General features: G+C 41.7%; 1 protein-coding gene and 1 non-coding gene across 2 annotated transcripts; both read left to right on the top strand.

Annotated features, from left to right (window-relative positions):
* The first annotated feature begins 7,703 nt into the window (after positions 1-7,703).
* Positions 7,704-12,542, top strand: RPL21 (ribosomal protein L21). The gene is made up of 6 exons (XM_075198933.1): positions 7,704-7,754; positions 8,494-8,572; positions 9,283-9,344; positions 10,012-10,124; positions 12,083-12,233; positions 12,419-12,542. Exons 2-6 carry the CDS (start codon positions 8,506-8,508, stop codon positions 12,506-12,508), a joined length of 483 nt encoding a protein of 160 aa, XP_075055034.1. The 5' UTR covers positions 7,704-7,754; positions 8,494-8,505; the 3' UTR covers positions 12,509-12,542.
* Positions 10,159-10,290, top strand: LOC142141878 (small nucleolar RNA SNORA27). Its single transcript, XR_012688911.1, has one exon. It is a non-coding gene; the product is annotated as a small nucleolar RNA SNORA27 (small nucleolar RNA).
* Positions 12,543-21,559: the final 9,017 nt, after the last annotated feature.

Consider the following 21,559-nt stretch of genomic DNA (forward strand, 5'->3'; position numbering starts at 1 on the left):
TCAATCCTTATCGCAAGGATAAGGATTGAACTATTTCTCACATTTATTAAAAAGGGAACACAGAAACAGCAGTTCCGAAAAACTGCTGTTTCTGTGATAGAAAAAATCACACTTACCTCCCTCTTCGGACGCGCTGTCTCAGGATCTCCTCTTCTTCCTTCAATTGCGCATGTGCACAAAGTCCCCACTCTGTCTCTGCACAGAGCGCGCTGAGTGACAGGGAGGGATCATGTGATCCCTCCACACATGCGCTGTCCAGCTCTGCTCTCCGGAGCAGAGCTGACAGCAGTGGATGTCTTCAATTCGAATGATGTACGCCAGCTCCAGCTGTGGCGTACATTAACAAGACAAGTTCCCGAAAAAAAACATTTTTCGGGACTTGTTAGATTGCGGCCAGGAGCAGTCACCATTCTGTTGAATGGTGACTGCTCCCAAAAAAAACGATCAGGAGTGCAAAGCAGCAGATATCCATGATATCTGCTGCGATGCACCTTTAATAAACTTGCGGAGGGCACATCGGGACTTTAATTCCACGGTAAGTGCACAATAGTGCACTACCGTGATTTGTTAAATATGCCCCTATATCTGTTAACGTGCACGTTCCATACATACAAATGGTGTCCTGCTAGGCGTCTCAAAGACACATTTTAAAAAAACCTGCTATTAAGATGCTCTTTGTTGAAAATTTTAAAAGCATTGCCAAGAACGAGTCCTATGGAAATAAATTCTTATGGCATAAAAATAATGCCTAAACTAGGAGCTGGAATAAGGGGATTTTGCTCTGGTAAATTACACAAATCCCGTAGCGGCTCACATGAGTGACATACATACACGAACAGAAAGCATAATAACAGGTACGGGGGAACAGTTGAGCAGAATAATAAATGGATGAAACAAATTACAGATATACAGAAAAAATCAGCATCAGACATGAGGACAGGTAAGCAGAATAAAAAATGTATACCACCCCCTTCACATAAATCATACGCCAGAATCCCCCCTTTCCCCTCCTCTTTTCCCTTACTTTCCCTCCAATCCGTCAGCATTTTTTTGCCCCACCGCCCTCTTTCCCTTCCTTTTTTCCCACCTTTTTCTCTCTACTCTTCCTTCCCTCTCTACTGTTCTTTGTCTTTTTCCATTCTCCCCTTGATTCATTATTTCTCTTTGATCTTTCCTTATAACACATAAAACCCCCAGTCTTTCTACTGTGATATCTACATTGTCCCTGAACATTGTTTACGCCTTCTCAGAGAGATTTCTTGTCTTTGTGCACTTCATTTTATGTACCACTGTTGTCGGATTTTATTGTCTTCTGTCCTCTGACTGCTTAATAAAAAATTGTTAAAAAAAAATAAAATGTGTGGATGCAATTAACAGAACACATCGTATGACATACAGAAACATTCTGCATCAGACTTGACAAGGGTCATACGAGGTATACAGATGGCAGACGGACGTGAGACAGAAGGTAGAGAGGAGTCTCTCTAGGAAAATTTACATTCTAGAGGGTTAGGGCCATCTTAACAACATTATGGCCCCCCAGGCAAAGCAGTGCACTGGGGCCCCTACCTACACAACCACTCAGGATTAAAAATGTAAATTATCGATAAAATTAAGTTTATATTTATTGTCACCTGCAATTAAAGACAATGTTTAAACACTAAAAAACATGCAGTGCTACAGAGATTAGTCCACATAATTGTTTTTTTATTATAAACAAATGTATTTTAAACTATAATATATGTGTATATATTCATATACACAGTATAAACACACACATATGTACATACCATACACACATATATAGAAAATATAACATAATTTTAAATATCTTGCTAAGTGAAAAAGAAAATATCCAACAATGCTAAAATGTTCACAATAATCACCAAATCAGTACAACTCTTATCTCGCTGCTGTATCCAGGGAAGGAGATTTCAAAGAGCTACATATAGTCTCTTTATAGTACTTCACAATCGCTCTGGACGGAAGTGTTGAAGTGGGGATAAAAAAAGTCATAAATGGCCAACATACCCATAACACCACTCCACATTTGCTATGCAGTCCTTGCGTTCACCGAAACCACTTATTAATGTTTCACACTTAAATCACATACACATGAAGCATGAGCCTTACTTGGCTTCATCATCATCATCTATTTATTCATATAGCGCTACTAATTACGCAGCGCTGTACAGAGAACTCATTCACATCAGTCCCTGCCCCATTGGAGCTTACAATCTAAATTCCCTAACATACACACACCGTGTGAGAGACTTAGGGCAGTTTAGTAGCAGCCAATTAACCTACCGGTATGTGTTTTTGGAGTGTGGGAGGAAACCAGAGCACCCGGAGGAAACCCAAACAAACACGGGGAGAACATACAAACTCCACGCAGATAAGGCCATGGTCGGGAATTGAACTCATGACCAGGGCCGGACTGGGACTAAAAATCGCCCCTAGCATTTCAAGCATACAGGCCCATCTCTTTTGATGAGCAGGACAAAACTGTGTGCCCACATTATGTTGGGGGCGTGGTCAACATGGGGCATTGATTGAACTCATGACCCCATTGCTGTGAGGCAGAAGTGCTAACCACTGAGCCACCATGCTGCCCAAGCTGTGCTGGCTTCGTAAATTCACAAAGAATCACAGAGAATATTGTAGATTAAATTTACTTAATCCGAAAAATGTTTCCAAGGCTTAATTACAAAACAGTTAATAACAAGACATACAGAATAAATTGCACAAATAAGTTTCAGAATAAAATAGGAAATAAAACCAGAATCACTAAGTTACTAGTTAAGATATGGTGTCTGAGGAGTAGGAGAAGGATGGCACACTTTCACCTTTGACAGGTCTCCCCAGAGAAAAGGAACGTGTTATTGTCTAAGGCAGAATTTTTTTAAACCTTTTTCACATTAAAGTATTGTACTACAATTTTCTGCATGTTTCAGTCAAACTAAATGTATGTGTAACCAGGGGCATCTGCCCCCCAGGTCAGTCCCATAGTGGGCTATGTCACTGGGCCACCTGCATTTTTTCCCTTTAAAATAGGTTGCTAAGTCGCGTCTTGCCCCCCGGGCTAAACGTTGCCAGTCCTCCCATATGTGTAACTTGCTAGTTCTTTTTATGTTTCTCTGTGTATTGGCTCGGGCAAGTGCACAGTTCTTGCTGGATTTATACATTGTAATTTTTTATCGACGGCCTATTTTGGTCCCTTACTTGTGGAAAATATGTGTTGGTGTTTTGTAAATAAAGTTCTTAAAAAACAAAACAAAAAAAACTCCAAAAAGAGACTCCCGCGATGAAGCTTCAAGAAGGCAGTACTAAGGAACAACACTGGGTTTCCCATTCCCAGACCATGTTCATCCTTCGGTTTGTATGTCACACTCCTCTTGATAAAGTTCAACTTGTACATCCATAACAACTGAAAGATGAAGGAACTGACCTCATCTCGGGAGTCTCTTTTTGGAGTCTCCCCCTCGGTGGGTAGCTGGCTTTTGAGTTTGGGTGCACCCCTTTCTCAACGCATGGTTGGATGGGGGTCCCGTAAAAAATCTTAGAGTAAAGCATAGATACCTCCTGGCCTATGTGGTTTAGGGTTTGAAGGTGACAAGCAAATGGCAGATAAAAGTGGGTGAGGCAAAAAACTCCTCTAGAAGGGTGTTGGAGAGGAGGATTTTCATACTCTCGTTGATGTGCCCCTGTTACTAAAGGATTGCTCATGTGATATGTGCTCGAAGGGTCTGTCTTTGGTGATTCCAAGCAGAGGTTAGAGATCTCACTTTGCTTGCTTTTCATTGGAGGCTCTATGTTAAGGGGAACCTGAAGCAAAGAGGTGTCGATGATCATGGTTGTCCACGGGAGGAATGTTATGGAGACAACGGACAACTTTTTGCTTCAGTGTCCTTTTAATATAGAGGTTTACAAGGGAGTGCTCCACACCTTAGGCCTTCCCTGTTTTTTCGGGGCTTAGTTACCCTGACTGGGTGTATGGAGCGTCCAAAAGTTTGGGGATTTTGAAATAAGCACTTGTTTTTTTAGTTAGCGCAGTTGTTAGTTATTACACGTGAAATGCACTATGTTTAGTGTCCATTAGGGGTAAAACTCTTCTCTGTAGTAAGGTGGTGGATAGTATTCTGCATGAGGTTTGGAAAATAAGGGAGGGGCCGGATGGATGCTGCAAACTGGGGAAGACTCTGGCAGAGGTTGAGACATCCCTAGGTGGTAGCTAACATCTGGTAGTCTCACGATTCTTCTCTCTCTATCCTGTTCTTTCACTATTAGATTTTGAGGAAATCACTTTTTTTTTTTTTGTAAGGATTACATACATTTAAAGTTTTCATTTCCTGACTGTAAAGGGTGTGTAGGTGGTATTATAGATTGGTGATGGGGTTAATGTAATGCAGAGTATTGTGTTAGAGAATCTTATGTTTCTTTGATGTATAGAATTATTCTCATTTGTGAAGGGATGCAGTAGTTTTTGTGGAGGGATTGTAGAATTGGGTTTTATGATAATGTGAAGTTTAATTTCTTTTTTTTTTTTTTAAACATATTTTATTGGTGTTTTTCAAATTTTAAACAGTACATAGCATAAGTCACATTGAGCAAACGACAAATATAAAGTGATTACAAAAAAAAGATCAATATGAGTAGTAACAATGAAAGTAAGGATAGGGAAGAGAAAAGCAGGGGATAGGAATGGAAGATGGAAGGGAATTCTCCGAAGAAGGAGAGAGGAAAGGAAGAAGTCAGGGGAATGGAGTGTTAGTATGATAAGGAGGGGGGGGGGGGGGGGGAAGGAAAACAGGTGTCTGGCCTGGCATCTAGGTATATGATAGATACTCCTCATAGAGTGTGCAACTGATATTGAAGACATCAGTTTTCGCTCTAATCAAGTCTTGGCTGGTCCGCTCCATAAGAGACGAGCCAATCATTCCAGATTGCTCGAAATTTGTTGGGGCGTTCAGTAATGATGCTTGTAATATGTTCACAGCGGTAAGTTTGCCATATTTTGTTAATAACTTCAGGTAACGTGGGGGGTTCTGGTTGTTTCCAGCTTACTGCTATTGCACATTTGGCAGCGTTGAGTATATGGCTCACCAGTGCCATTGTGTATTTATCCGTATCCGGTATGGGTCTATGTAGTAAGGAGTAGGAGGGGCAGGGAGGAATTTGTATAGAGGTGACTCTAAGGATTAAATTATGAATTCTTTGCCAGAATCCCACGACCCTAGGACAGGACCACCAAATGTGTAGAAATGAGCCTTCTTGTCCACACGATCTCCAACACAGGCTAGAGGAATCGGGATATATAGCTTTCAGGCGGGTTGGAACCAAATACCATCTATACAGGAGCTTGTACGAGTTTTCTTTGGTTCGTACACAAATGGAGCTCTTGGCAACCCGTTCCCAGATCTTAGTCCACTCCTCTACCTCCAGATCCAAGTTAAGGTCCTCTTCCCATTTCAGTTCATAGCGATCTTTCACAGGTTGACGAAATGCCACCAATATGCTGTAGAAGGTGGAGATTAAACCAGTGGGGAGGGATTTACGTCTACAAAAAGTTTCTAAGGGCGTGAGTTGGTATATGAGCTTGAGTGCTGGCATGGATTGATATAGATGTCTTAATTGAAGATATTGGCAGAAATGGCCATGGGGGATTTTATATCTTCGTTGTATGTCTGCAAAGTCAGGGAATATCCGCATAGGCGCTATGTCAGTAATGAACCTTAGGCCTTGACGGAACCAGTGCTGGAAAGAGGAGTGTTGTTGTCCGGGCAGAAAAGATGGATTGTTCCACAATGGGAACATGGCTTCGGGGTTTCTTAGAAGTTCAAACGTACAAGTACTGTAATCCCATATCTGGAGAGAAAAACGGGTGGTAGGCGGGAGTAGAGAGAGTGGCGGTCTATGCTTGATTGATATCCACAGTAGTGTGTGGGGCGACAGTAAGTGTAGAAGGTGGGCCTCAATGTCTACCCAGAGTCTCGTGAAAGGTGGGGAATGAAATAGGACTAACTGGGTCAAATGTGCAGCTATATAATATTTGGAGATATTTGGGAGGCCTAACCCTCCTTCTGAGTTTCGTCGGTAAAGCGTAATGAAGTTTAATTTCTATTGGTCCATTTTACCCCTTGATGTTGTATGTAGTCTATTTTATTTTGACAAAATGGGATGGGATTTATTTTTGTTGCAATTTTTAATTAAAAAAAAATCAACCCTTGCAAAACTACAGCTACTTATTCAAAATGAGTAAAATGCTATCTGTGCCCTTTTTGCCACCTGATTTTATGGCCAAAACAGTGTTAGGCCAGGCAAAAGACAGATGTTTTATATGTAACTGACCACCCTGTGTTGATTCCCACTATCAAACTAGTAGCCCACAGGCATTTAACCCTTGCAAAACTACAGCTACTTATTCAAAATTATAAAATATGGTGATTTCGCTCACTTTGCCCATACTTGCCAACTCTCCCGGAATGTCCGGGAGACTCCCGCAATGTCCGGGAGACTCCCGCATTTTGCGAGAGTCTCACGGACACCCGGGAGAGTGGTGCCCACTTCCTAGTGAAGTGGGCAGAATTAGATTCCTGGTGAATCGTGGTGTTTGGCCCCGCCCCCGGCTGTAAAATGACGCGTTTCCGTTATTACATCACGGGGGCGGGTCCAAAATGACACAATTTTTGGACCCCCGCCCCCCCCATCACACCCACCTCCCCCGGCAGGCTCCCGGAAAAGAAATTTCAAAAGTTGGTAAGTATGACTTTGCCCCCTGATTTCATGCCCAAAACCTTGTTGGGTCAGACTAACTACTATTGCAGTTTAAGGGACACCCTTTAGTGTTGATCTGATGTGAAATCAGTGATTCAACGTAACTTAATCCTTTAAAAATAAGCTTTTCTGAATAAGAAGCTGGAGTGTGAACAAGAAGCTGGAGTGTGAACAAGAAGCTGGAGTGTGAATAAGAAGGTGGAGTGTGGATAAGAAGGTGGAGTGTGGATAAGAAGCTGGAGTGTGAATAAGAAGCTGGAGTGTGAACAAGAAGCTGGAGTGTGAACAAGAAGCTGGAGTGTGAATAAGAAGCTGGAGTGTGAATAAGAAGGTGGAGTGTGGATAAGAAGCTGGAGTGTGGATAAGAAGCTGGAGTGTGAATAAGAAGCTGGAGTGTGGATAAGAAGCTGGAGTGTGAATAAGAAGCTGGAGTGTGAATAAGAAGCTGGAGTGTGGATAAGAAGCTGGAGTGTGAACAAGAAGCTGGAGTGTGAACAAGAAGCTGGAGTGTGAATAAGAAGATAACTTCAGCTTCCTCAGGTTATAGCAATTACAGAATATGTAAAGAAATTTGGGGCAACCAGTTCTCCTTATGCAACGCTGCATGGCAGCAGGTGATAGTAGACACCCTCCTATGACTACATACAATACGTCACACCAATGTCATCTCACTAGGGCGGGGCTTACACTTCTGTCCAGCATGATGATAGATACACTCTCCTTCTCTTAGGACCTCACTTAGTTGTCCTCCAGGATTGCCTGACTGAAATGCATACGAATCGTCCGCTACTATTTAAACGCATTTGTTTATATCCAGCTTGTTCTATGTTATTATATAGTACGCCGCAGTGTCTCACCCCGCTCCCCAGCTGTCAGGCGGTCTAGGTCAGACAGGCAGTGTACTAGACGGTCGCGGAGGATTGATCTGCGGAGAGGCGGGGCCTGAGCTCCCTCTTTCCGCTGGACCCGCCATCTTGCAGGTAGCCGCATGAGAGCTCGGCTCCCGGGATGTGGGGGGCATTCGTCGCATTTCCCGGTGTCCGCGCTGTATATGTGACCGCGATGTGGGGGGAACTGCAGGGGAGGAGGCTGCGGCTGTCATGGGGTTTGTTCTGCTGACTGGGACCGGTCTCCTAGCCAGCGTGTTGTGCGGCCTTGTATGGAGAGGCCGCCGGTGACTGGTGGTGGCTGTATGAGAGGGAGGATGATGTGGCCGCAGCATTGGCTGTATGAGAGGGAGGATGATGGGGCTATGCGGCCTTGTATGTAGAGGCCGGCCGGTGACTGGCGGTGGTGGTATGAGAGGGAGGATGATGGGGCGGGTGACTGGCGGTGGTGGCTGTATGAGAGGGAGGATGATGTGGCCGCAGCATTGGCTGTATGAGAGGGAGGATGATGGGGCTGTGCGGCCTTGTATGTAGAGGCCAGCTGTGGGTAATGCTAGTGATTCATCCTGGTGTATGGCATGTTTGGAGCTTCTGATGTACTATAAGAAGCTGTCAAGTCCTAGAATAGTTTGCTGTTGTGCAGCTTCCTTTTATCAGAGTCTGTGATAGCTGAAGCTTCACCCAATGTTTAGGGTTTCTGAATCTAAGCTTTAATGTCATTGTTGAATCCCCTGTATAATTTAATATTTGATTTTCTATGGTCATTGTGCATGAGTTCCTCCCCATCCCATGGATGTGTTGTCAGAAATAACAATTGTTCTTTCTTCTACAGTAAGGTGCAAAAATGACGAACACAAGAGGTAAAAGGCGTGGAACCCGTTATATGTTCTCCAGACCCTTCCGCAAACATGGTAAGAAAAGCAACATAACTTTAAGAAGTTAGCAGGTCCTTGTCTTCACCACAGGGGATACATTTAAGTTTATTTATCTTGGATCTAGTGTAGATGTTGCTTGGCAGGACGCTGAAGTCACGTGTGCTTCTGCACCTCCGCACATTGGGGGACCTGGCAAACTTATGTATGTCAGCCCCCAGTACTTTTACAATGGGAGTTTTTAACGTCTCATATTCCACCTGTAAGTGGTTAATTTTATTTTTTCACTTTTAAGTGCAGTTCTTAGTGCACAGCTTGAACCGCTTAACTGAGTGTTGTTTCTATGCAAATCTGAATTAATGATTAGATACTTATAATCTGTTCCAAAGAAAAAAATGCATTTTGTTTTTATACTTAATAGGTTGTAAGTGGTCTCCTGTTTCAGTTGAAGCATGGTGGGTTAAGTTTGGCAAAACCTATTTTGTCTGTTTCATTTTCATGTCGTTCACATTTAAGTTGCAATACCTCAAGTGCTGCAAATTTGTTTACCACTGTAAAATGGTCGCAACAGGGAGGTGTGAGGACAAGTTGGAATCTGCTTCGTGGTCAGCGGAGAGCTCCCTGATGTGACAGTTTCCACAAGGAATATTTGTTCTGTTTAAAAGATTAACTTTGCATCTTGTTAAACTTCATTTTGCTTTTAACTAGTGTAAGTGTAGTTAACTTAACATTTTTGTTTCTCCTTCCAGGAGTTGTTCCCCTGTCGACATACATGCGTATCTACAAGAAGGGTGATATTGTGGACATCAAGGTAAAGACTTGAACACTTGGAATGTCCCCTGATTAAAATAAATATGCGACTAAAAATATAATTTAAATTTAAGTAGAATAATACTTACACTATTGTTAGTAACAGCCAACCATTCACCTGTTAGCAGGGCCCAGATTCAAAGTTAAGCCACGATCAGTTGGAGAATAAGGCTTGTTTGGCTGTTGAACAAGTAAAATGTATTTTGGTGCTCTGTGATGACCCTTCTCCTAACTATTTACTTTTATAAGTAAATATGAGTCAATCATTTCACCGGTTCTGAGAGCACTTACAAACTTACATTTTTCTTTGCTGTTGATTATTGGTAATGAAGCAGGACTTTTTTACGCCTGTAGATTTTGTTGATCAACACTGAGCATTACAGACTTAGACTTATTACAGCATTACATAGACTCAGTGCTTTACCTGGGTAAATCTCTAGTCTCTGCTCAAAGTGCTAGCTATGTTGTCCCTAATGTTGCAAGTGGTGGCTGCCACCTTGGTGATCTGGAATGGCAACAATGTAACAATTAATGCAAGCATATTAGTAGCAGTGTAGTTTTTCAAAGATTGAACAGTCTTTGAAAAATAGTTTTATAAATGACTTTAAAGTTGAGTTCAAATATAATTAAGAGCACAATGCAACTTTCTAAGAGTACAATCTTTTTAGGGTATGGGCACGATCCAAAAAGGCATGCCGCACAAATGTTATCACGGCAAGACTGGCCGGATCTACAACGTCACACAACATGCTGTCGGTATTATTGTGAACAAGCAGATCAAGTAAGTGGCCGTGTTTTTGTGACCTTGTTGCCTCAGAGCCCTTTACACTTTACCATTTAGATCTGCATGTATCTATATTGGTCATTCAGGGGGGCTATATTAAACATCCTCTTAAAACCCAAGCCAGTTTTTGTAACTGGCTTGTATCCTGTCAGAGGAGATAACCTGTACAAACTCTAATACTTTGGAAATAAAGTTTTGACAAATGTACCCCTAATGTAATTACTTTGGTGAACATACTCTGAAGAATAGCAATTCTAAAAAGAACATAATCCAAAAATACTTTATCACTGAAGATTTCATCAGCCCCCACTTTAAGTGTCTTTATATTCAAGGATGGTTTTAATTAGTGGCAATTTTCTGTTTAGCTGGTAATTTGCACATTTAATAACACACATTGAGGTATATTTACTAAACTGCCGGTTTGAAAAAGGAGATGTTGCCTATGGCTATCCGTTTATAGTTAACATTTATTTAGTACTTTCTACAAAATGACAGTTACAATCTGGTTGGTTGGTTGCTCAATGTGTCATTTCCACTTTTTCAAACCTGCCATTTAGCAAATATACCTCCATTGTGCTTCATCTTCATGAAAAAAAGCCAGTGATATTTAAGTCTAAAGCGTGTGCAGTAACACCTTGACCACAGCCAGTGTAGAACATGTTTGTTACGTTTATGGTTTTTATTTTCAGTTTATATCGACACTATCTTTACAAATGCAAATATCTCCCACCAACTTATTTTACCCATGAGTAGGTTGGGGGTTATGTGCGCTGGCTGTAAAATGACCAACATACTATAAACTGTTTTGAACATTTTTATAATGTGACTGGGTTTTGCACACCTCAGTTTTGGTGTTTTGCCACTGATTGTTCCACCCCTTTAATAGTAAACAATATATATTGAGACCATAGCGAACAAAATACTTGTCCATGATTTTTCCAATAGTTTCTCCCAATTAATGAAACCTTAAACATTTCCCCAGAGTGTATAGTTTTACCAAAGTGTACTTGATGAAATGTCTGATCTAGTTATAGGGCCCAGAAAAAAAAGGTAGACATCTTAATGCCATATGGATAATTTCTAGGCTTGGAGAAAAGGGAGGGTAGAGCCAGAGTGAAGACATAATTTAGGGTCTAGCAGCAGTTTGGGGAGTTTTGGGATGACTTGGTGTTGCTTATTATCAGTGGTGTACACTAGGTCCTATAGTGGCAGGGGAGATCCAGTGGTAGCCTCACCTTCATGAACTTCTGGTGACTCCCATCACACTTCATTTGACAGGTGTGCAGATTATTGTAGAGGCATAAACCAAAGCAACTGCTGCTGTCGGCAACAGCCCAGGTGCCATGATAGTATATACAGTAACCACATTGCAACCATAATTAGGAGTCTTAATCAAGCATCACCTCAGACAAAAAGCCATCAACTTGCTGTAAGTCTGATAGTGACCCAGCTACTAGTACTGGAACTTTTAATGTGGTTATTTCTTACATTTTATTAAGGTTTGTTGTGGCCACCAATAAAAGAATATGCAGTGCATGAAATAGTCAGGTTAATGGTTTGTAATGTATTGGGTTGAGTTCACAAATTTAAAATATTTTAATGTACCTGGGGTGCACAATTCTCCTGAATCACAAGTATCTTTGTTTCTACTCTGCTGTGATACACACAGTGGTATTGATGCCCCTTGTTCTATGAGCATCCCATTCACACAAGATCAGACTTGATCAGGGCATTGATGACTGACGTGATTAAATCATACAGTATAGGAAGTATGTAAAAGACCAGTGAAAGCTGCAGGGACTAGAGAATGGGTCACTGCAGGTATGGTGAATTCCAGATAAGATGAGTGGTAAGCTGTTGGTCACTAAAACATTTGTTTAGTTTCATGGTCTATATGATACGTTTTTGTTTTTTTTTTCTGTTTAAACTGACTAACCTGGTTTATTCTCATTCAGAGGTAAGATTCTTGCCAAAAGAATCAACGTCCGTGTGGAGCATATTCGCCACTCCAAGAGCAGAGACAGTTTCTTGCAGCGCGTCAAGGAGAATGAAAGGAAGAAAAAGGAAGCCAAGGAGAAGGGTGTCTGGGTGGAACTCAAACGTCAGGTATTCATCCTGCTGTCTCCTGTGTTGCACTTGAATTGCTCAGTGATGTTACTTCTCCTAACGACTTACTTTAATAGTAAATGAGTAAAATAATTTCACCGGTTCTGAGAGCATATACCATGTATAGATGTAATAGCTAATCACTATTATAATGCAGAATGGTAATGTATGTGTTTTTTTCACAGCCTGCCCAGCCACGTGAGGCCCACTTTGTCCGAACATTTGGAAAGGAACCCGAGCTCCTTGAGCCTATTCCTTATGAGTTCATGGCATAATGTGTTACAAATAAACATTCTTTTTGGAATCCAATGCTTGTCTGCTTCTTTGCTACAAATTCTACATGTAAAACTGTAAATGGGGCTACAAGTATGTTGTGACAGCCTGTGTGACGGCACGCTTAGCCCCAGGCTTTTGGTGCTCGCTAATTGTGTTTAAGGGCAACATGTATTTTAAAGAACAAACAGTCAGGAGTTCAATATGCTTATAGATGAGACATATGTGACGTTTTTATATGCACACAGACTACAAATTGCTTATAGCTGTGTGGGATACATTTTTATAAATGCCGCTTTTGGAAGTTGCCCATACTAATGTTATGTATGACCAGTTGTGCACAGGTACACACAGCTGGTCTTTTGAACAGACTTTCTGGATCAATCTGAAAGCTGCTTTCCCACTGGAGCTCCTTCCACATATTTAGGAGTGTCCTGATGTCCCTGATAAAGGTCAATAAGTTGAATATAGTCATTTGAGCTTACATCATTCTGCTTTTGGGTATGAATCCAGACGGTACATTCCTGCACAGCCAGTCTGCCAAGCTTTCCCTCTATATTCCTGCTCTTGTTGGCATGGCCTCCTGACATTTCAACATACTGCAGAGGAACGAAAGGTGAAGATAGACATTATTTTCTTAGGTATAAACACCCGACTTTGTGTAATCATCGCTAATACACAGCCTTAGATGTACATATAAATGAATGTCTTTCACTTAAAACATGTATTCTGACGTGTAATGTTTTATTTATTTTTTAAAGCCTTTATTTTTTGGGAGGGGGCTCTGTGCTGCCACTAGCTCTGTCCTGTAACCAATCGCACTAGAGAGTGTGCAGGCAAAACATCAGATTTTACAACTTAAATGACTAACCAGTGGATCACAATGGAAGTTGGCATCCAAGTGCCTGGTTAAATTGTTTGAAATGCCGGTGCCTGGACTGAGCAATTATCTCTTACAAAAGTGCCCTGTCAGTAGTATTGGAAGAATATGGCTATTGCCTGTGTGGTCATCTGACCTTGTTGTCTGGCTGTTTGAAGCCAGTCATTTGGGTTGTTATCGGGTCAGCTGTCAATGCAGTTATAAGACCTAACTGGTGCACCAGTCTTTCAATCACCTTGACGGGCCTCTGGAAAGTGATTCCACTGCTCTACCAGAGGCTGGAATATTTAATTTGCAGCTGTTTTATGGAAGTATCTTCCCAGACAAATTTCTTCAAAGCATTTGTTGGACATTGGAAGCTATGGGGGGGGGGGGAAAGGCTGTTCACTGCCATAGTCTTCTGCCACTAGAGGGGGCACAACCATTTAAGGCAATGGAGGAAATTGGATGGTCCTCAATGGGTGTATATAATATCTGTAAATTGGCTGTGTTCTGTGATTTCATTTTTGTAAACTTAAGGGAAGTGTATCTTGTAAACAGTTTATTTTATGAATATTTGTGGGAATTCCTGATGTCTTGTATCTAGCATTGCTAATCTGGTATGTAGATTTCTATCTTTTATTTGGGAAGACTTTTTTCTCTTCCGGTTTAATGTAAACTTAGTACACCATGGAAAACTTGGGGTTTTTTTTTGTGTTAATATATAGAACAAAACCTGCCTGAGTTGGACGGTGCAATACTTAGCTTGGTTCTCATCCTTGTGCTAAATAAGGTATAGTTCCACAATTCAGTGGCGATTACATCATTAAAAGAAAAGCTATCCAGTTTGGAGTTTTAATAATGTAAAATACATAGTTCAGTGTTACTCTGACATTCAACTACAGATGTATGAAAAGGTTGGGTCTCCCCTCTGCACCAGATCTTTAAGGGTCTCCTAACAGGATAAGATACAAGACGGCAGTGATTTTTAATAAAATAAATGTGCAATTTCCTCACACAAATGCATGGCTGATGGAATTGGTTGTTTGGAGTTGAGGGGCTGGTTTAATTCCAGTATTAATGTGATTAGGTATAGTGGTCAAATGATTGTCAACATGTTAATTGTCAAGTCATTAGTTATTGGCCATTTTGTGGCTCTGTGCTGTAATAAAATAGATTATTCATATAGCACCAATCATATTACACAGCTCTGTATAGAGAATCATTTACATCAGTCCCAGTCCTATTGGCTCTTCTATATTCCCTACTGCGCACACACTTGGATCCATGGCGGCAGACTTCACCTACCGGGTATGTTTTTGATTGAAGGAAACACGCAAAAACACTGGTGGAACAAGCACCACAGATAGGGTCTTGGTCAGAATTGAGCCCAGCGCTGTGTACAAGCGCTAAGTATACACCTGACTGCTGCAGTTATGGGTCTTCTCTGGTAATCTCGCTGACATCACTGGGATTCTTTTTCATGTCCAGATCAGATTTTCCCTAACGCCATGAATTCAATGAAAAGTTACTTCCCTTACCTCCTCTCTAGTTCGATAAAACCATGTCAATTGTGTGCATTTTACACAGAAGGCAGCATGGTGGGTAAGTGGTTAGCACTTCTGCCTTACAGCACTGGGGTCATGAGTTCAATTCCTGACCATGGCCCTATCTGTGTGGAGTTTGTATGTTCTCATACTGGTAGGTTAATTGGCTGCTATTAAATTGACCCTAGTCTGTGTTTGTATGTGTGTATGTTAGGGAATTTAGACTAAGCACAAATGGGACAGGGACTGATGTGAGTTCTCTGTACGGCGCTGCGGAATTAGTGGCGCTATATAAATGATGATGAAGGAGGGTGACCCCTGAACATATGAAATGGTGCTAACCCTGGCACTGTGCGTTCTTACAACTACATTAAGTGCACATATTGCATTAATGTACAGGGCATGAGGGTTATAGAACCCCAAAACATTTAAAATGCCTTTGTCCTGAATCCCTTATTTGGGAAGAAATAACATTACATTTTAAGGGTAAATATCTGGGGTTGCTGCAATTGCGTTAAAGTCATTAAGACTAGGAAAAGGGATTTCCCCCATATTCTATATACAAAACAGATATGTTCCACTATGCTACAAAAAGAAAGCCTTACCTGTCTGGAAAAGAAAAAAAAAAAAACAATAGTCACTTGTGTAGACTAAAGATAATATATATTATCTCTATAAACATTTTTTATACTTTTGATTGATATATTATAGAAATTGATTTGTATCAATTAAATGTCTAATTGTGTATATACTCCTGGTAGCCTAGTGCAGTGTTGGCTAACCTGTGACACTCCAGGCGTTGTGAAACTACAAGTCCCAGCATGCTTTGCCAATATATAGCAGCTTATTGCTGGAAGGGTATGCTGGGACTTGTAGTTTCACAACACCTGGAGTGTCACAGGTTAGCCAACACTGGCCTAATGTATGTTCAATGTATATGGAAATGCATTGTAGTTTAATGTATGTGCTGACTTCGATAGTACCGGTACATTAGCTAAGTTGATATACAGGTTTCAGAATACCGACGTCATATGAATAAGTATTGAGGAGAGATATACAAATCCCAGGTTACCGGAAGTGTCCGAACGGGAATGATGACAGCACTTGTGTGTAAGTTTTGCTGAAATGTTATTTGACTGCTCCAGATTGCAGCTGCTGTTTAAACCTCATTAGAAGAACACACTGACTTACCCTTTGATAAAGTTGCGTCAGATACGAGGAAGATCAACTTATTCATACTGGGAGATAGGAGTACAGATCATGTGACAGAGGGTAGGAGGGGGTGTGATGACCTCATTATGTCACTATAGCCCCGTCCCTACCACAAAATACAAAAATTCACAGTATTGTCACAGTATTGAGTAGTGGGGGTGGGGGGGGTTAATGATGTAATTAAGCCCCGCCTCTGCTATTCAATGCAGTGAATTTTGGAATTTTACAGGGTCTGGGAGATTTTTCTACTCTTTGGGGAGAGTAGGCAAGTATTAACTTATTTACTACTACGACTTTTGGCCTGGAACACTTCCTGGGAAACATCTGCTGCAATAGTTCATCAGTTAAGTGTATGTTCTCTGTTTTAATGTATGGGCAATTGTCTTACCATTTTCTATGTATTTTTTTAATATCTATATTATAAATGTCTAGTGGCGTGTGTTAGTCTGTGTGTGTGTGGAAAAAATAAAACCAAGCTGCAGCGCCACCTGCTGGGCAGAGTTATTCATTGACCTACTAAATTCTTAGTGTGTGTGGGGAAAAAAATTCAGAAAGGGCTGAAATTTGGTATATTAAGATGTTTTTAATTTGTTAATTTAATTTGTTAATTGTTAAAAGTGTTTATAAAGATTTTAAAAAAATATATATATATTTCTTGAAGGTGAAGTGACAGTTGGGAGTGGTTGGTGGTTGCCGGGGGTGACAGTGGGGCGTGGTTGGTGGTTACCGGGGGTGACAGTGGGGAGTGGTTGGTGGTTGAGGCCTGGGCTATGGCCCAAATGCATGACAAGAACCTTTTTAACACCTTAAGTAGCTTGATTTGACTAGAATGCATGAGTATCATGCACGGGTTAACTTGTGTTTTTATAAGATGTAAATAAAACTTTGTGGGTATACATGGTTCTGCTGAATCTGTATTACGCTATTTTGGTTTATCTTTGCTGTTGTGTAATTTCTGACAACATATTTGTAGCCTGGTAAAGAAGACTGTGATGTTCAACCCTTATATCAGATAAGTGTCAAGACAAATGGTTATTGTCATAAGCTTGGAGAACAGGTGGTAGAGGTCTTCACCTTTAGCAGCCGCCTTTCCAGTAGAGCTTGGTGCGCTCACAGGTCCTCAGATGCACCCAGGTCTTATGCTCGGCATAGTACAAGCTTTTGGTTTTAACCGCAGTGCAGGCAAGGGGATGACAGCAGGAGATAAACTAAGTCAGGGACAGGCCGATGTCAAAGGGCACAAGCAGCCAGAGAAATGAGGTCCAGGCAAAAGGGTCAGGTCCGGCAGAAAGACAGGATATCCGAGTCACACGCAGAAGTCAGGGTCACCAGCAGAGAATCACAATCCAATAAACAAGCTGAAGGTCATACACGGAAGGGTCTATCCAGAAGCACAGGAACACAGTACAGGAAACAACACTATAACTCGCAGGGAGGCTAAGCCCTCCCTGCCATAAATACTGGTAGTGGCCAATCAGAAGCAAGCTCCACAAACAGATAATGGGTCCCAGCTGCCACAGGAACAAACTGCGCATGCACCCGAGTAGCAGCTTGCCGGGTCGCAGCGCTAATAATTATAACACTCGCCCAGCTGAGTTTACCTGCGTGTATGCGTCAGTGACTGGAAAAGCGTCCCGACCATTGCCCTGACAACTGCCGGGTTGAGGCAGAAGTGTCGTTCTGGTCATTATGATGACGACGGCCGGGACGAGGGGCAGTAAGTACAAGCGAGCCGCAGTAGCTCATAGTAAAGCCACGGCTCGTAGCAATAAGCATATTATTTTTTCCCTTTGCTACAAGTCCATTCTTGGCTTTAATACTAAACACTTATTGAAGTAAAGAATTACACTATTTGTGCCGCCTCTTCTCTCACTTTTTGGATTCTTATGGATTGGACATTTGCAAATAAGTGTCATTGAGAGAATAAGCTGCCTACTAAAAATTTTGAAAATTGTTTTCGCTATTTGTGGAGTCACATGGTTGTCACAAGCACCTTCTGAGCTTCATCCCTTTTTCACACACACATATATATATATCTCCTACATATTACACCCCTCTTTACAGAGGCTATTTTAACTACCTCAGTCCCTGCCCCGGCAGAGTTTGTAGACTATATACCCTGCCACACAAACAAATGGGTTAATTTTGTCAGATGTTCAGTATGTTTTTCGGAGTGTGGGAGGAAGCTCAAGCAAACACGGGGAGAAACCTAATCACTCCATACATGTGCCCTAGCTGGAACTGAACCCATGGCCCCAGCGCTGTGAGAAAATAAGAAATGTTTACATTTAGGTAGCTATGGATCTGTGTGTGATAAGCTCTAAAATTGTTAAGATTCCCAGGAAAGTACAAACCAAAGACAGACAGAAATGTAACTAAACTGCCAGACTTCAAAGTCTTCACTGTTACACCTGGATTCTTTGCTTAAAAGGCAGGTGTGTAAGATGAGGGTACCGTGTCATTGTCCTTCTGTCAGAGCTGTCATCCTAGTCCAGTCATGCACCTTAGCACCCAGGCACTCCTATAACTTATTTACTATTCGTTTCTTGACTTTGATTGTTAATAATGTGTTGTATGGAAATGAAGTCAGTCTATACCATTGTGTTACTAGCTAGGAAGGAATATGCATAAAAACATTGTTATAACAACTTGTTGCAGTCAGTAAGAACAGGATGGGATAAGATGTGATTCTGTAACACCAACTCTCTTTGCATCTAGTGTTTCTTACACACGTTGGGGTGAACTCGGCTATAGATGAGTCTGAATCTAGACGTGTGCTGTTTGCAGGTGCACATTCCAGCTGCCTCCTGGCTAATTAAAATTCCCCTCCTAAAACTACCCTAACCCAAACCAACATAGGGAACTGGCGGGATTCTTATCATTGAATAGAGCATGCAAAGCATTCACAACACAAAATAATATCCTGCAATATATCATAATTATACCAGAACGATAATACAAAATGGCTTTAATGATAACTGCCTAGTCCTCCATAAAAGATTTACTAATACTAATTATTTTACTTGTCATATGGAGGAAATTTACTGCCAACTGTGTTTTAAATGGCATATTTTGTTATATAAATATGTATCAAAAAAGAATTTGTCAGAAACAGGGATTAAAAAGTTTTACAAAATCTGTGCTTTCTATTTAGGCAGCTTTGATACAGTAGACCTATTCCCTGCACCTTCAATCTTTCTTATTCTATAAGACCCTAATAGAAATGAATATTAAGTTTGGGGGCCTTTGTCTCATTTCTCCGTTCGTTTAATTCTATGTCTCCCCTGCAACATAATCTACAATTCTGATAATATTTAGGTTGTGGATATTTGAATCACCTACTATTGTTTGTTCTAACGTGTTCTGTATATTTATTTTATTTTTCATTTAATCTAGTTTATTCAATTTGAATTTTTGTTTATCAATTTGGTAATGTTCTTTGACGGAATGTCTTATTTGCTGAAATTTTTACTTTGTTTATACACAATAAAAAAAGAACCCAAATTTGTCAACAATCCAAACTTCGGCACAGAGTCCCCAAAAAGGGAAATAATTCACGACTATGCTCGTGTGACAACTGCTGGTCTAGTCTATGCAGTGCTTAATTTGTAGATGAAATAGAAGTGGAATTCAGAAACGTATGATATATACTGCATAACTCTCTAGCAACACTCAAGAGGAGGGGTACCACCCCTAGCCTCCTCACTCTCTCTCTAAAAGCTCACATGCAGTCAGGGCCGGATTAAGGGGGCCTCCATTCCCCCGTGAGGCCCCCAATGTGAGCCACCCCCCCCCCCCCCCAAGCACTTACCTGTCAGTACAGTCCTCCTTCCGCGGCACGCTGTAAGCTCCTTACTGAGGAGATCTCGCGAGAGTTCACGGTCTGGGGGCGCCCCCACCCCCAGACCGATCAATAATGCTGCTGAGGACTTTGAAGGGCCCCCTGGATGCCCGAGGCCCCTGGGCTATAGCCCAGTTAGACCTCGGGTTAATCCGGCCCTGCATGCAGTGCTACATGCACCAACTGCACAGCGCTCCTTCACTGCTGTCGATATGCAGAGCTGCAGTGAATGGATCACATCTCCCGCACTTCCCAAAAACAGTTGGGACAAAGGAGACGATGGATGGGATGGCGGGAAAGACCCCTCATATTAGGACTGTCTATACCTAGCAGATGGGAAGTATGACACTGGGTGAACATCATCATCATCATCATCAACATGTATTTATATAGCGCCAGCAAATTCTATAGCGCTGTACAATTGGGGACAAACATAGTAATAGACAATACTGGGTGATACAGACAAAGAGGTAAGAGGGCCCAGCTCACAAGCTTACAATCTATGGGTCAATAGGAGTTGGATACATGAGGTTAAGTCTACACACAGGGCAGCACGGTAGCTTAGTGGTTAGCACTTCTGCCTCACAGCACTGGGGTCATAAGTCCGATTCCCGACCATGGCTGTTTCCTCCCACACTCCAAAAACATACTAGTAGGTTAATTGGCTGCTTTCAAAATTGATGTGTGTGTGTGTGTGTGTGTGTGTGTGTGTGTGTGTTAGAGAATTTAGACTGTAAGCTCCAATGGAGCAGGGGCTGATGTGAGGGAGTTCTCTGTACAGTGCTGCGAAATTAGTGACGCTATATAAATAGCTGACGATGATATTACATTTCGGTCCAGCTATATGTATATATATATATATATATATATATATATATATATATATATATTGCTATATGACTCAGTTACACAGCAATGTTGGACATTAAAAACATACTTGCCAACTTGTAGTCTCTCCCATCTGGGAGATCCCAGAGCGAAGGCCAGGTAGCAAGTGTGGGAGGGGATGTGATGACGTCATAGCGTCACCATAACTTGTTGTGATATCTGTCATTAAGCCCCACCTACATTCAGTGGCGGATCCAGGGGGGGGGGGGGGGGGGTGATCGCCCTCCCTAGCAGGGGCTTGCTGCCGGCGGCTGGACACTGTGCAGGTCCGTTCGGCAGTGATAATGTGCTGCCCAGCTGCTCTGATTGTGTTTTAAACACAATCAGAGCAGCGGGACAGCACATTATCACTGCCGAACGGACCTGCACATACTGTGCAGCCGCCGGCAACCTTAGAAGTTAGAAAGGGGGCGGGGCTTAAATCCCCCCCCCCCCCCCCCTATATTGCCCTGGGTAGAAAAAATTTCTAGATCCGCCCCTGCCTACATTAGGGTTCCGGGAGGGTGCCTGCTCTTCTGGGAGCCTCTTAGACATTCTAGGAGAGTAGACAAGTATGATTAAAAATTACCTTTATCCATTAAAGACAATGGGGCAAAATAAGTGCAGTAACTGCTTTCCTGTGTGTTCCAGCACAAATTTAGTATATGCAATGTGTATTTTGCTGGCAGATACAATTTATATACTCCTATATCAAAATATGTATAAC

This window comes from Mixophyes fleayi, chromosome 2, assembly GCF_038048845.1.
Source record: "Mixophyes fleayi isolate aMixFle1 chromosome 2, aMixFle1.hap1, whole genome shotgun sequence".
NCBI classification, from domain to species: Eukaryota; Metazoa; Chordata; class Amphibia; order Anura; family Limnodynastidae; genus Mixophyes; species Mixophyes fleayi.

Coding starts and splice junctions, on each gene's coding strand:
- RPL21 (XM_075198933.1), top strand. CDS start 8,506: ATGACGAACACAAGAGGTAAAAGGCGTGGAACCCGTTATATGTTCTCC. Junction 8,573..9,282: donor CAGACCCTTCCGCAAACATG/GTAAGAAAAGCA, acceptor TTCTCCTTCCAG/GAGTTGTTCCCCTGTCGACA. Junction 12,234..12,418: donor GGGTGGAACTCAAACGTCAG/GTATTCATCCTG, acceptor TTTTTTTCACAG/CCTGCCCAGCCACGTGAGGC.